Source organism: Ammospiza nelsoni, chromosome 1 (genome assembly GCF_027579445.1).
Source record: "Ammospiza nelsoni isolate bAmmNel1 chromosome 1, bAmmNel1.pri, whole genome shotgun sequence".
Classification (NCBI taxonomy): domain Eukaryota; kingdom Metazoa; phylum Chordata; class Aves; order Passeriformes; family Passerellidae; genus Ammospiza; species Ammospiza nelsoni.
In genome coordinates, this window is record NC_080633.1 from 114,538,088 (window position 1) to 114,553,654 (window position 15,567).

General features: G+C 37.9%; 1 protein-coding gene across 1 annotated transcript; it reads left to right on the top strand.

Moving 5' to 3' along the window:
* Positions 1 to 3,464: 3,464 nt before the first annotated feature.
* On the top strand, positions 3,465 to 11,670 carry RGS20 (regulator of G protein signaling 20). Its single transcript, XM_059467996.1, has 4 exons — positions 3,465 to 3,751; positions 7,771 to 7,857; positions 8,696 to 8,930; positions 10,132 to 11,670. The coding sequence occupies exons 1-4, from the start codon at positions 3,501 to 3,503 to the stop codon at positions 10,318 to 10,320; spliced, it is 762 nt and encodes a 253-aa protein (XP_059323979.1). The 5' UTR covers positions 3,465 to 3,500; the 3' UTR covers positions 10,321 to 11,670.
* Positions 11,671 to 15,567: the final 3,897 nt, after the last annotated feature.

Genomic DNA, 15,567 nt, shown 5'->3' on the forward strand with positions numbered 1-15,567 from the left:
AGCTGATCACCTCTGACACACTTCTACTCCCTGTTGTCATTTAAGTATTTGAGTAATTGGCACTGTCCATGTGGAATTTAGATGGTTCTGTGGATTATTCCAGGCAGGATCCACTGCCTGGGAAAGTTTCTTTATGTTCCAGTGTGCTGATTAAAATCCAGTGCGGAGGATATCCAGAAACTCCAAGGCTACAAAATCAACCCAATTCTGCACAGACTGCAGGTAGTCAGAGGAGGCTTGTATGTGACCAGTTACTTGTCCATAGTCAGAAGAAACTTCCTGCAGATGCAAAAATGATCATGCAGGATAGACTCATGCACACAATTTATGGAGGTAGAAGATGCTTTGTAGCTCCAGACAATCACCAGGGATGGATTATGCATGTGCTGGAGCAGTCCCAAGGCACATGAGACAGCAATGTGTAGGATCTGAGCAGTAATGCAGGTCCCAGAGCCTCATGTGACCCAGCCAACACCACCACTATGAGGACCTGTGCAACAGAACCCCCTCTTGCCATCTAGACACTGACACTGACTGTCCCATTCAAGGACCTGATTCCTCACAGTGAGTCAATATTAGCAAAATTAGACCCTACTGACTATTTGTGTTATGCTCAGCAATTGGCTGAAACCATACCCACTCTGAGTATAAACAGAGCATGAGATGGTAGGGTTGAAGTCCTTTGGTTACAGGTGCCTTACATCATTCCATCAGTAGCCTAAAAGCATTTTTGGATTCCTCAGGAAACATGTACAGGATAGCAGTCCATCTCCAGTTTTCTAATGCTCTGTGTTTTCTTGTCTAACCCATTTTCAAACAAGGCACATTGCTGTTCCAGATGGTGGGGACAGAGAAGGCAGACTCCAGTCTCAAAGTGCAGAGAACACCCAGTACAGAGGGTTCTCATACAATTTTTCCATTCCCATAGCACCTTCAGAGTGGTCTGGAAATCTGATGTCCCAAAGTAACAACTGTAAAATTACATGAATAGAAGACCTTTTCACTATGAGGTCTAAAAATATCCTCTCTTTTTTGCCCCAAAGGAGCCTGAAGTCTACTGAAGGCAAAACAATAACCACTTCAACTCCCACAGATCCACAAATCAATAAAGCAATTGCTTAAATTGTTGCTAATGTGGGCTGTACTCTAAAGGAGCAATGAATTTTGTTAATTCCTACAAATAATATTCACTGGATTAATTGATAAACCCATTATCCATTCCTGCACACAGCACAACTCAAACCAACAACTGCCTGGCAAGCAGCTCTGGTGATTGCAGCAAGAAGCAGCAGAGTGTGATGGAAAGTTTCCATGTCCTACAGTGAAATTTTGGATATATTAGAAGCAGCAGAAAGATACCTACATACATAAAATAAAGCTCTTTTGAAGTTAGATAAACAGTGCTGAGATAGATCACTTATTGCTTGTTCTGTGTGACCAGCCTGACATGGTTTTGTCCTATGGGACTTAGTATTAAGTGCACCAAAGGAGTTTCTACAACTCTGTAATAACCTGCACCACTGCTCAGCTCTCTACCTTGCCATCCTGTAACATGGACCCTGGATCATATTTAGCCCAGGCCAACTCATTATTAATATGAATTAGAGATATGAATGTGTGAACATAAATTACCTCAGAACTAGGAGTGGATGTATTAGGCTATATAAACAGCACATGTCTGTGCGCTGAATCCAAGTGACATTTTTCTAATCAATAATAGTAGTTTACTGTCCAAAGCAGCCTGAAATATTGTTAGATATATGATCCTTCAAAAAATGTTTTATATGCTATCACTCTCTAATTGAAATGTGAAAATGCTCCATTTAGAAAAGTACAGGTATCCGTAAGGAAATTAATACTTATTCATTCCATTCATGTGAATCTGAATCTGACAGGAAGAAATCTGAATCTACAAATACATTTTACATTTCAGTGATCCTTTCACATTTTGAAACAAGAAAAGTTGGGGAGGGGCAGTTGGAAGCTATGTTATTTTTTCTGATTTTCTATTTCTGGTCATTTAGGCATTGCTTGTCAGATTGGGCCTTCAGAGTTTTAAAATGGGTTGTAGTTTCTATCTATATTGTTGTTCTTGCATTTTATTCCTCCTGCTACACAGGTGCATCTTCTGCTACCGTGTCGTGCATTTGTCTCTTGGGAGAGTGGGCGGTTCTCACAAATACGAAAATTATTAAGCTCTACAAGACAGAAATAAATTCAACATTGAAAAAACCATAGTAGCCAAAGTGCAGCAAAATGTAATGCTGCATTCTGCTAAAAAACATTCTTTCTTCTCCTGACACTTCTGTTGGGTCCATGACACCATCTGTACATTCCCCCTCAAGTAAAAACAGCAGTTTTTCCTAAACCTGGATGAACATTTTAGAAAGAAAAGCTTTTAACCCCCAAGTATTTATCTTATTAGATTCAAGTTTGATATTATAGATTAAAAAAAGAATTCAAAATTGGTAGCAGTTAATTTTAATTCCCCTACAATTGTCATGCCTCAAAAGGTTTAGCAACCTGAAACAAACCTACACACAAAGGGATCTTGTGACACAGGAGGATGACTAGCTATGTATCCAAAAATAAAATACAAATAAGATTAAGAAAGCCATACTAATCTTTGTACAAGCTAGCATTTCATCTCTCAACGACATCTGTCACTTACATATGGCACAACTTTCAGCATAACAGGGAGAGCACTATTAAGTGCTGTAGAGCAAATGTGAAGCTCAGAGATAGGTCAGAAACGAACAGGGACCTCAAGGGGACTTGTCATTTCATCAACAACACTTATCTGCACACTCTGCAAAATGCAGTCTCCAAAAAGGCTTCCTACAACTGTGCAAAAAACCAACCAGTGCATCCACCAAAAACTGTTTCATGCTGTCTTCAGCTGGGGGGCTCAGTGAAAACCATGTAATTATTAACATCTAGTTTTGTGTTTCCTCCTCACCTTCACAGAAGCACAGAGACAAACGTTTTTAAAAACTGTGGCTGTCAGACCTTCAATGGAGAAATGAGTATTGGCCCTTCACCCTTTGCTACAAAGGGAGCCAGCAGGTTTAAGACATCCTCAGTATTCACCAAAGGCCAGATTTTCAGGAGAGCTCAGGTGTCTCACTCAAGGATCATGAAGCCTGTGAGTTGGCTAATCAGGGGGAAAAAAGAAAGAAAAAAGAAAGAAAAAAGAAAGAAAAAAGAAAGAGAGGTCCTAACTACTTCTATTCTGTACGACTATCCTTAGGATGGCCTTCAAGTCAAAACCTAAGGAAACCCTTTCAACTCCTGGGCTGATACACCTCTGTGCCAAGAGCTCTAGCTCTCCAAGACCCCTCACTTGTACCTTTTGCTCTCATTGCATTCCCAGGCACCTGAAGAATTCATTAGCCCTTTGCCTTCCATCACAGCACTTAAATGAGTGAATCTTCCAAAGGATTCAACACCTTAGAACTTCCACAGGGAAAAATCAGTGACTTAGCTTTTTACTTCCCTTGATGCTGTGGCCTTCAGCACTTCTGGGTAGGATTTTTAAAGCAAACAAAAAAGGAAAAGAGAGAGAGATGTTTCTCACTCCCCCCTTTGTTTGTTGCTTGCAGCCCATGGGATCGGAGAGGACGGAGATCCGCAAACGGCAGATGGCGGCGACCCCGGAGAGCCCAGGGGCTGCACAGGCCCAGCTCAGCACAGGGAACCGAGGCTCCAATGCCTGCTGCTTTTGCTGGTGCTGCTGCTGCAGCTGCTCATGGTAACCCCTCTCTAGGGAACACAATAGCAGCGAAGGGACACGTAGCTCCTGCACAGGACAACATAAGCCAAAGAAAAAAAAAATTGTATAATTCTGCAGATCTGGGACACAAAGAGATTGCTGTGCTCTACCACTAGACACAACCCTCTACTCCAGCGTACTCCTTCTTTCCCCTGCCATTGAAATAACAGATTTTAAAAGAAATATCTGTACAGTATCTCTATTGCTCTTTTTTTTTGTCAATGTTGTGCAATGTCTGTTTTGTGCTAACCTCAGCACTGAGCTTCACCAAGTGCTCCCACTAAAAACTGAAAGCATTACCAGAATATGTCAGAGGTTTATTTTTAGATTTGGGCCTTGGCAATCAGCACCAAAGGTGTTAAATGAAGGTAGGGAAGGTGGAAGAATTTTTAGGTCAAAAAATGAATAAGCAGGTGCCCAGCACACTTCTTTTCCCCTGAAGGTAACTGGATCTGTTGTCATTAATTAGTATTGCCAACTCATGGCACCTGCAACTCATATGAAGATAATCATTGGGACCAGAATCTTTAAACACTGTGGGTATTTGCTGAAGTTAAGAAGCTAAGCAGAAAAAAATTCAGAAAAACCCCCACTACAAAAGTCCTACTCCTGTCAAGGAAGAGAATTTATCAATCAAAGCAAAAGAGGAGGAATCACTTGATTCCTAAATTAACAATGTGTTCACCTTCACTTTCTTACCAGCTCCTTCAGATCCAAGTGATTTCATTCTAAATTGAAGTAAATCTTCCCATACTCAAAATCCCTGTATCTGGTTAGGGCAAAGTGTTACCTCATGGGTAAGAGTAGAACTTGCATTCAAGTAAACACAAGTCTTAAACAGCCATAGAGTTTAGCCAAAATTCTGACAGCAAGTACATCCTTCTTAGAGATTAACTATCCACCACATAAACACTTCAGAGCAAGCAAACCTGACACTGAGGTGATGGAAAGAGGTCACAAATAACCTTACAGCCTGGGCTAGGAATCTATTCCACTAATGTTGTTTTCCAATAGCATCTTGTGGCAAATGCTTTGGAGAACACCATTAGAAGGCAAGGGAAGAAAAGACTGATAATTTCCTTGCTATTGGTACTCAGCTCATCAGAAGCAAGACACACAGGATTCTGCCCTCCCTAATGCAAACAGTGAATATTTTGCAAGGACAAAAGGCTGCTTGGAGGTTTGGGGGTTTTTGTGAGATGCCAAGAACTCAGGCTCTGATCCTACCAAGCTTTTCAGCAGGTGCTTAAAGGTGAACCAAGGTAGAATTTAGAGAGATATTAACACTCTGCCTGTACAGGATCAGTTTGTGTCCTAGTGCATGTATGTTAAATCATCCCACACAAATTCCAATGCCATTTCAACAGCTGTCCAGTGCAATTGCAAGTGGCTCAGTCCAGAGCTGCATTACACAAAAATGGTTTTCAGTTAAAGGAAAAAATAAGACACATTTATCTACTACATCATAGTATATAAAATTTGCATTTTACCTTTTAAATTGTTGATAAAGTACTTTCTTTTTGTGATTTTACCTGATATTTTCCAGGATGCTCATTTTCTGTGTATCTCACTATTCAAACAATTCAAAGAAAGCAATTTACTCAATAGGGTTTGTGAAAGTACCCAGATTTCATGATGCTTATAATTCCTATTAGCATTTCAGAATCATCTGGGCAACCAATACAGGCTCAGAAACAGAGTAGCTTGTTTCAGCTTTAAAATAATTTCTGATTTTTTTTGAAACAATTGTTTTCTAGTAGCAAGAAATGCAAAACAAACCGTAATTAAGCTATTTATGTTCCCCATTCATAGACCATTTCCTCAAAATAGCCTAAGCTCTTGGAACAGAAAGATTATGAATAGGAATAAAAATAACAGTCTCCATGAGTCATGCTGCTGAGCTGCTGAACATCCAATATTCAGCATATTCTTAATAGTAGATTTAGAATGAACTGAAATGAATCTCTCAGCTGGATGCTCAGAGCCTGTGTTCATTCCTGCAGTCAAACCCAAACCTCCAGCCTGTTACTCTTCCAGATCCCGAGAGGATACAGTACTGCACTACTCTCTTTATTGTTTACTTGTACACTTCTAGGGAAAGAGCCTGCCTGTAAGCAATTTTCTGAAGCATGGCATGTTCTCTTAGGGAGGCTTTTGTTATTTCTTTGGTTTTTTTTCCTTTTCTGTGCATTATCCCATAAGACTGTATTCCTTTCTATTGGATCTGTTGGGTCCCCTCAATCCAAAAATAGTTCTGATAAGAGTATCACTGCCTGTGTGTGAGAATACATATCACTTTACATATTCAAAAAATGCCAGAACCCCTGGTAAAAAGGTTTGAGACCCATATAACCTAACAGAAAAAAGAACTAGCATTACTACTTACATTTTTCTCTTTTTTTTTTTTTTCTTTAAAGCTAAGTTGACATAGTTCATTGGTTTGAACATATGGTTCAGATATTGCTGAAAAAAAGTGTTTGCACTATCTGCTCTCCATCTCAGCAATACAAAAGCTTTCCTATATCTTCCACACTTGGACTGCTGTGGCAAAGAGAAAAGTAGGTCTCTGCAGATTATGGACTAATGGTAGACAAAGACAGAGGAGATGCCCAATAAACAATAAGGCTGCAAATAAGAGTTGGCCAAGAGTTCAGAATGCAAAACAGGCAGAAAAATCCACTGGTTTAACCAAAAACTTTCCAAGAGATAAATGAGATTCTTAGAGATTAAGGCAGCAAAACTTAGAACATTAGCATGAAAGAAAGGTAAGATACAAAGGAAGAAATTTAAGTTTGGTATTACCCTACAAGTTATAGCAACTGTGTTGCCTTGTTTCAGCTGGAGGACCCATTTCATATAAATAACAGGCAATACAAAATATAAAAAACACTGGGACCTTTTCTTCTTGGCATATTTTAAGTAGCTTTACAGATTATATGACAGCATGTGTGTATGCATATGCATTTCTCACTAAGCTACCATAGCTTGGATGAACTGAATGTAGTCCCCACTCCCAAAAAAACCCAAAAATTCCATTTTCAAATCCAGTTTCAAATTAAAATTAATCATCTAAAACCACAAAAGAAATTTTTAAGAACTAGAGCTATCTTAACTAATATTTGATGAAAGAAGCAGGAGTTCACAGCTACAGGACATCAAAAACTGTCAGCGATCACTAGTGACTGCACCAAACTTTGTTTTTGTAATGCTACAAACAAGTGTTTCCATTCAGACATACTCAAAATTATATTAAGCAATGATAGATCTGCTCTTTGTGCTCCAGATTTCACATTTTGACACATGTATTAGCAATTTGCTAAGATGCAATCAATCACCACACAATCTGGCTGTATCTAGATCTGAACTCTGAAAGTGCTTACCCTTCCAAAACCACATAGAGAAGTCTTTAGTTCACTTAAATCTTGTGTCCTGCTTCTGAACTCTGGCTTTCCTTTCATGGTATCACCATTCCAAACCAGAATGTTGGCCCTCATCACAACTGAGGAGAAAAAAAATGCTAACAAACAAATCCAAACCCACCTACCTTGAAACCTAACTCACATAAAACCAGTGCATCAGGTCCAGCTTGAGTAAAAGCATTGCACTGAGCATACACACTACAAAAACAGAGAATAAATAGATTTGGTATGTGACAAAGGGTATGCATCATGCATCCCATACACACTTGTGTGTGTGTATATATATATCTATAGAATTGGACCTGACAATCCTTATGGGTCCCTTCAACTTGAGATATTTTATGGAACTATGTTCCTTCTGTAGAAAATCTGCATTATAGAATACTAAACAGCTTTCAGCTACACTCAAGGTTTATACAATTGTAAAAATAAGGTCAGAATGTAACTGTGGGTAATGTACCTATCATTAGCTTCTGTCCTTTTAGAATTTTTATTTTTAGTATAGAAGGAAAAGTGTCTGGTGTATGTTCAGCATTTTTCTCTACAAAGTTGACTAAAACTTTGTTTGCTACTTTTCAGTCTTACTGTTAGAAATCAAGAAGAAGAGAGAGCAAGGAGAACATCTCATGAACTCCAAGCAGAGGGTATTCCAAACTGTGAGGAAAGGTATGGTCTTTATTAAGTGTTCTGTCAAGCTAAAATGAAACAAACCCAACAAGCCATACTAAGTAATTGCAATAGTTTACCTGAAATATGAAAATAACTATTATCTACTTGTCATTTACACCCAATTTGAAAGTCACCTGTTTTTTTACCTCCTAATGAAACAAAGGTCTGATCTATAATATTTTACTTCATTCATATGCAGCATGTAAGCACATCCCCACTCCCATGACAAATTAAAACCAGCATTGTAAAGTGAATTTTTCCCTTTTTCCTGAAATAATTTAAAAATACACCCTGTTTCACCCAGCAAGTATGCAATGAGCTTAACCAACAGTGTTCAGCCTAACAGAAATAATAAACTGGAGCTTAAATCCTCCCAAAAGTCAGGCAACAGTTTCTTCAGAAATGATCAAACAGGTAAAAGCACCTGCAAAATGGTAACATACAGGTGGGTACCTTTCAAAGTGTTTGAATCATTGCTTCTTTATATGTATTTTCATTCAATTTTTAACCATAATTTAACAAGGAATATTAGGGATAGAAAAAATGTCTAGCTGTTACACGGGTACTTCTTTGTTACAATTACTCTGAGCACTAGCAATTTCTGCATCAAAGCAGAGGCAATCACCTGCATCTGAGCTTTTGATAAGCACACTTTCAAAAAACATCTTATAAACGTGTTTACACGAGTTTGCACTTGGGTGGCTGCAACAAGGAATCAGAACCCCATGAACCTCACAATTTTGTTCCATTGTGAGGGCAGATGCCTCCTGCCAGCTGCAAACAGCTTGAGTAACAATCATTCATTTCTCTCCTCTTGCTCTTCTTCCTCCTTAAGCCCTGCTCCCACTCTTGAAGAAGTAAATGCCTGGGCTCAATCATTTGACAAGTTGATGCTCACTCCAGCTGGCAGAAATGCTTTTCGTGAATTTCTGCGAACAGAATTCAGCGAGGAAAACATGCTTTTCTGGATGGCCTGTGAGGAACTAAAACAAGAATCCAACAAAAGCGTCATTGAAGAAAAAGCAAGACTAATTTATGAAGATTATATTTCTATCCTCTCTCCAAAGGAGGTATATTGCTTTCCTTAATACATTCTTTGATGTTTCTTTGCACAGTTAGTTCTAACATGTGTTTAAAGCAACAGCAATACTTAGGGAGAATCGTCCCCCGCCCCCCACATTCCACTGCCATCATGTAGATATTTAGGGGAAGAAGGCACCCACCATTGAGGTGAGATGGTCAAAACTTTCACTGGTTGTAAGGAAGTTCTTCCTAAGCTACCCTGCCATGCTGATGTGGAATTTTTAGTTTGAGGCACAAATATATGGCTGATCACATTCACCTTGCCCAACTCAAATTTTATTTGTTGGACAAATCAGTTTCTTTTCTCCTTACACTCAGAGGAGGGTGTATACATTTCTCCAAAAGCACAGTAACCACAAATAGTGTCATTTTCAAAGACAAATTTCTCACAGAGCAGCTGACAAAATATGGCATAGAACAAACACAATTACTTCCCCAAAATTTTCAAAACTATTTTGCTGTTAGCAAATATGTCAAGTTTCAAAGACACCTCAGTACAGTTTGAATATAATCCTGCCAAGGAGGCTAGAATTTGAAACCTTTCAACATCCTTACAAAATTGCAATTTAATTTTTTTTTGTGCCAGCTATACTTATGTACTTATAAAAATGCTGTTTAAATCTACCCAGTCTGTTCCTGCAATACTAATGTCTCTCAACAGACACATAGGACCTGCAGAAAAAAAAAATTACATTACTGTATGTTGTATGGAATCATTACATTGTGGTTCACATCAACTCACTCTGCTTTTTAACAGCAATTTGATTAAGAAACAGCTTCCCAGGTTACACTGTCCACCTGCGTCATACTCTTACTCCAAACTCAGTCTCTTTACAACAGCACCAACTCTCCAGGAAATGAACTGTCACAAAAAATTATAAATGCTCTCTACTACAGAGCAGGAAGTTGGTCTGGAAATAACCCATCGGTCTCAGTAATAATGGGATTGCAGACAGCCTTGTTCCAATAAGGTACCTCAGTGAGGACATTACCCATACTCAAGATATTACTCCACTCAAATTTTAACAGAATCATTTTTTGCAGAAGTTTATTTAGCAATTTTTACAGTCTTGTAGGACACCAGCTGAAATGCTTAAAAAAGATGGCTTTTTCAACCAATGAATGAAAAATAAGACCCCACCTGTATTATTCACTATTATTTACATGACTTTCTATTTTAATACACAGGTCAGTCTGGACTCCAGAGTAAGAGAAGTTATTAACCGAAATATGCTGGAACCCTCACAACACACCTTTGATGACGCACAGCTTCAAATTTATACCTTAATGCACAGAGACTCTTACCCACGGTTTATGAACTCTGCTATTTATAAGGACTTGCTTCAGTCCTTGTCTGAAAAATCCATTGAAGCATAGATTTTTTTCTTAAATGTATTTATTTTAAAATAGACAGGACTCTGGGCTACAGAAATCCACAGGGAATTTAGAATTAATCAGATATTTACCTGAAAATAACTCAGGCAAGTTTTACTACAGACTGAAGAATTTAAATCCGCACAAAGCTCTGACACAATCAACTAAGTGCAGTTTCTGATTAAATCCAGTATTACTTTGCAAAAGGAAATGAAGAGAATGAAGAAACCTTGTTCAAAAAATGCAGTATTTTTTCAAACACAGCAGACAATTCAGACACAAATTTATACCTTATGTCTGAGGTACAAATACCAACTGAGCATGAAACTACAACTGATTTTTAAGTGGAGTGTTAGAATTTTCTTGAAAATGAAACCAGTTGCCCCATCCACACTGTGACCAAAGTAAAAATATTACTGTCAATACTGTGTTACTCTAGGCACTGCCATCACACCTGGCATAGGTACACTCCACTTGTTTTGGTATCTTTAATGCATACATGGTGCACTAATGGAAACCGGCATGGCAATCTCAAGTTTATGAAAGTTATTGGTTGAAATAATGCTGCTTATAAAAAAAAAATCTTTTGCTGAAGAATTGTTATTTTAGTACTAGAATCTGCTGAAAGCATTAAGTTCCCTTTGTTGATGTTCATAAAGTTAAATTATTTATTTCAGAGGAAGACAAGTCTGGGCATTCAGATTCCAAAATAAAGCACAAGAATTCTCACATATTTTTCTCTTCCCTCAGTAGGTGTTTGTAAAACCCTTCAGTATTTGTTACCAAGATGATGACAGTTTCAACCAGCTTGGGTTTGTAAATATGAAATTCTCCCATTCCCTGACAGATCTTGTAAGGTTTCCATTACAGATATACACACAATTTATTTAATAAAAGCAGGAAGATGGAACTTGTGTTCTGATACAGCACCAGCTCTATCCAGTTACAAACCATGTTCATTTACAGTATGCCCAAAGCATTACACTTAATTCCTGGTCATATCCCAAAATCAGTAATCACAGGAAATACTAGGAAGAAAGTAAGTTGAATCCACATTAAATATCTGTACATCTGTTACTCTAATGTCTTCTTTCTTTTAAACCACATGATTCACTACAATTCCACTACATTAAACTCTGGAGTTTATAGTGGATTTCCACTGAATTGTATTTTTCCCTGTGTATTTATTTAAATGAGCCAAATGACACGTACAGGTTGGAAAAAGGCATATGGGAAACAGAAAGACACAAAAAAATACCCCCAGAAAGGGGTACCAGACAGACAGAGCTCAGTGATGCGTACTGTAGCCTTTCCAAAACCTACTCTTTGCCTGATTCCAGCACTATGGGAAATACAAAATGGGAACTTTCTCTAAAAAAAAAATGAAATGGGAAGACCAAAATAGAATTTAAGAGATCAATTTAATTGTTTCCTTAATGCACTTGGCAGGTGACATGCTGTGCCCTTACTGTATTTTGAAGCACATGATGATTTGATTTTTTCAGTACATCGCACCACAGGAGAAGAGCTGGTACATGGTAATTTATCAATGCTATGGGCTGGTTCAAGCCAGGCTAGATGGGCAACCTGGTCTAGAGGAAAGTGTTCCTGCCAGTGGGGATGGCACAAGATTAAGGTACCTTCCAACCCACATCATTTATGATTCTATAACCAGCTTTCATTATTTCCTTACGACAACAAAACAGTATTCAACATGTCAGCACAAAAAAGTAAACAAAGAAAAACAGAGCAAAGCAAAGTTCTTTTGCCTGCTGTAGCACAGTGCTGGGTGAGTAAATTAAGAGGAAACCCTTCCATGCACCACTAAAGACAGTTCAGTTAATGTTCACCACTGCTTACCCTATCAATACTGCTTACCTCAGCTGAATTTCTATTTAACACACCCCGAGCACTACCAATACCATTTCAGTTTATGTAAAATATTACAATGTAAGTAGTAACTTCAACAAAACCAACCAGGTATCTTCAAAAGGCAGCACTCATGAAGAGCCTGGAGTCAAACAGATGATACTGTATTTGTTTCAATCAGAGTGGGCAGGAGTGCTCTAAACCTCTGAGTTGACAAACAAAGTTTGCCTAGGTCAAATTCAGCTTGTTGGAAAGATCATATGTACACATCAAAAAAAAAACCTTCAAAGCATGTCACCTCACAAAATGGAGGATTAAATTTCTTTTAATCTTTTAATTTATCTCTCTTCCCTGCAAAGATACTTCATTAAAAGCTGGAAGACAGACTGAATGCTCATAGTCCATATCAAACTATATATTCTATTATTCTGCAAGGAAATGAAGAAAAAAAGATGCAATGAAGTTAAAGGGCAGAGAAAACTATATTGGTTTGGGCAGTTTTATGGCTAACACTAAATAATTAAAAAAAGAAAGTAATAATTTCTAAGCTTAATTTCCATGTGCCACAACTTCTAAGCAATGAACATTCTCTAGGTAATTTTCATTTTACTTCTGCATAACAATATGTTGACATTTGCAATGCGCATTCTTTCCTGAAATATCTTACCAAATCTTAATGCTGTGCTTTAGGCCTAGCCTTATACCCACCACCAGGAGCAGAATGCTGATACCTAGACATGCTGAGAATATCTCCTAAAAACCCAAACAACCCACTCCCTTAAATATCTTGTTATTTTGAGGCTGGTTAATGCTGGATTAATTAATGGCATGGAGGCAAGGAGGGGGGGAGGGGGAAGATGAAAACAAAAACCCACCCACACAGACAACCAATTTTTAATTACATTTCCTTGCTATATACCTGCTCATGGTGCATAAACTTCTCAGGGCAAAAGAAAAGTGCACTGAAAAGGAAAAGTTTCCATAGACAAGTAGCTACGTGAGTAGCAAGAGAAAATAATCATATTGACATAAGACATTATTTAAACATGTAAGAAATTATCACAAAATCAATTTATCCTATTTTGAAAATGAGCACGGTTGGTTTGCCTTGGCATTTATCGAACTGCAGGATATCATTAAGCTGTAACAACTTTCCAGTCCACTGGCATTCTTCCTTCAATGTCTGCACATCATAAAGCAGTAACTCCCACAGAACATGCACACTGTTAAAGACTGCTCTTTTCACCAGCCTGCTAAGCACTATTAAAATTGCATGGGCTCCTTCAGCCAACATACTGTGCTTTACAGTGACCTTTAAATTCCAAAGTCATTAGCACAGCACAAATGGAGAAAAAAAATATTCTGAAGGGCTCTACCATAAAAAGTTAGATTAAAATTCATCCCAGAAGCATCATGTACTTAAGCAGTTTTGGATTACAAAGGATATCAGAAAAAAGATAAAGTGATGAGAAAGGCCATCATATCATAATGTTAAGTAATTTTTAAACAACTCTGCTGTAAGCAATTTTTAAGAACGTGTCTTCTGCTATAAAAGGTATGAGTATTGTTTCAATGACATTATGAAAAAATTTTTTATACTAAGGTTGTATCTAAATTAATCCCAAACTCTTTGAAATGGGAACAGAATTCAAGAGTAGTGATGATCTAGTGAAACAGAAGCTATCATACAGCTGTAAAAAATCGTGCTTAAAAGAAGTAAAACTCCTCAGGTTTGTTTATATGAATAACTAATATTTCAAGATCTATTTCCAGAGGCATGTGTTTGAAAGGTAATACAACCACATTTAACAGAATGAAGACTTCATGTTGATGAATTAAGTCCTGTCCAGCCTGGAAAGGGTTGTGAGCTTCAATTTAAAATTAATGTATGTGATCACAAGTGGAATCCTGAACTCCAGATAAAAACCAGGCCCTTCCTTGGGTCCACAAAAGCCAAGATCACTGGGCAGATGTTTCCCTTCTGCTCAGTGATAATCAAAAAGAACCATTCAGTACAAGACAGTTTAAAACTCATACTTTCTCCTGAACAAGATAACAGAATATATGAGCAAATGTATTATATATGAGAAAATGTCTTCTAATGAAGGATCCAGAAGTTGTGTTTTCTGAGCAGCAGGATCCTCTAGCCTTGCTTACAGAAGAGTAGATCCTTAAACAAGACACACATAAACACACACACACACACTTCAGAAGGAATGCGGTCTCCTCTTTCTCTCTATTAGTATTGTGTACAAGCTACCTTAAATTGTAGGCCAACTCTGCTCCATCTGAGAGGATTCAGGTGTCCATAAGGGTAATTAATAACCAAACCTGCTATTCTTAGATGGAGAGATTGATCACCAGTTCTGCTGGCATGTTTCAGTGCATGAAATACCCCAGAGTACTGGGTCAGTCATGGCACAACTGCAGCCCAGTAGACAAAGCTAGCCATGGAGAAAGGAGACAGTCCCAGCCCTTTGCATCCTCTGATACAGGAGGGCAATTTCAGACAGCTCTGAAAACTGCAGCAACTGTTGAACAGAGGTCCATCCAAAGATCAGTACTGGAAAGTTTTATTTTTGGATTTGGGTAACCAAAACAAAGCATGAATAGAACAGATGCATTAGATGCATTTCTGAATCTAGCTGTTGCACTCCATCCTTCACTGGGCAAAAGAAACAGTTCTTTTTACCATGGGGACAGAAGAGAGAAGGATGAAGGCTGCTGCCCAGGTATCATCAGGTGAAATCACATTTTATTTCAACTCCCACTTGGATATACCTGCATCACAGAAAGTGCTACCACAGTTCTGGTTCTTTTAATATAGTCCAGATATAATCTGGTGACTAGAGAAAAACAATTACTACAATTTCTCAAAAGATATTTCTTTAAGTGTCACAATCAGACACTAAGATGAAAGGACACACAGTGTGAGGAAGCTTATGCAAACCAACCACTGCCTGCCCTGCATATGTATGCTGTGAACAGCTGTGGAAATTTAGGTCTACTTGGCATCCAATTTGCTGTCATTTTTAACACAAGTTTTTGGACTTGTTCTTTTAGAAAGGTCCCCAAACAAAGCACTCTAATTGATAGCAAACAACTTTAATTTGTTTGTTGTCCTCAACAACTTGAAAAAAAAATTTACATCTTTCAGTAACTCTTAGGAAGCAATCCTGCCAATGGACCTACATACAGGTTAAAAATTAAGCTATGCTGCTAGTAGAAAAAAATATTTTCTAAAAAGCATTAGCATAAGTTGAGTTAAAATGTTTATATATAAAAATCTATTCAAGAAACTTTAAATGCTAAGCAATTTTCTGCTTAAAAAAATCGTCTGTAACAAAACTTCTTTTATTTTGATAATTTGTATCCTTCAGC

Coding starts and splice junctions, on each gene's coding strand:
- RGS20 (XM_059467996.1), top strand. CDS start 3,501: ATGCTGTGGCCTTCAGCACTTCTGGGTAGGATTTTTAAAGCAAACAAA. Junction 3,752..7,770: donor TGCTGCTGCAGCTGCTCATG/GTAACCCCTCTC, acceptor GCTACTTTTCAG/TCTTACTGTTAGAAATCAAG. Junction 8,931..10,131: donor CTATCCTCTCTCCAAAGGAG/GTATATTGCTTT, acceptor TTTAATACACAG/GTCAGTCTGGACTCCAGAGT.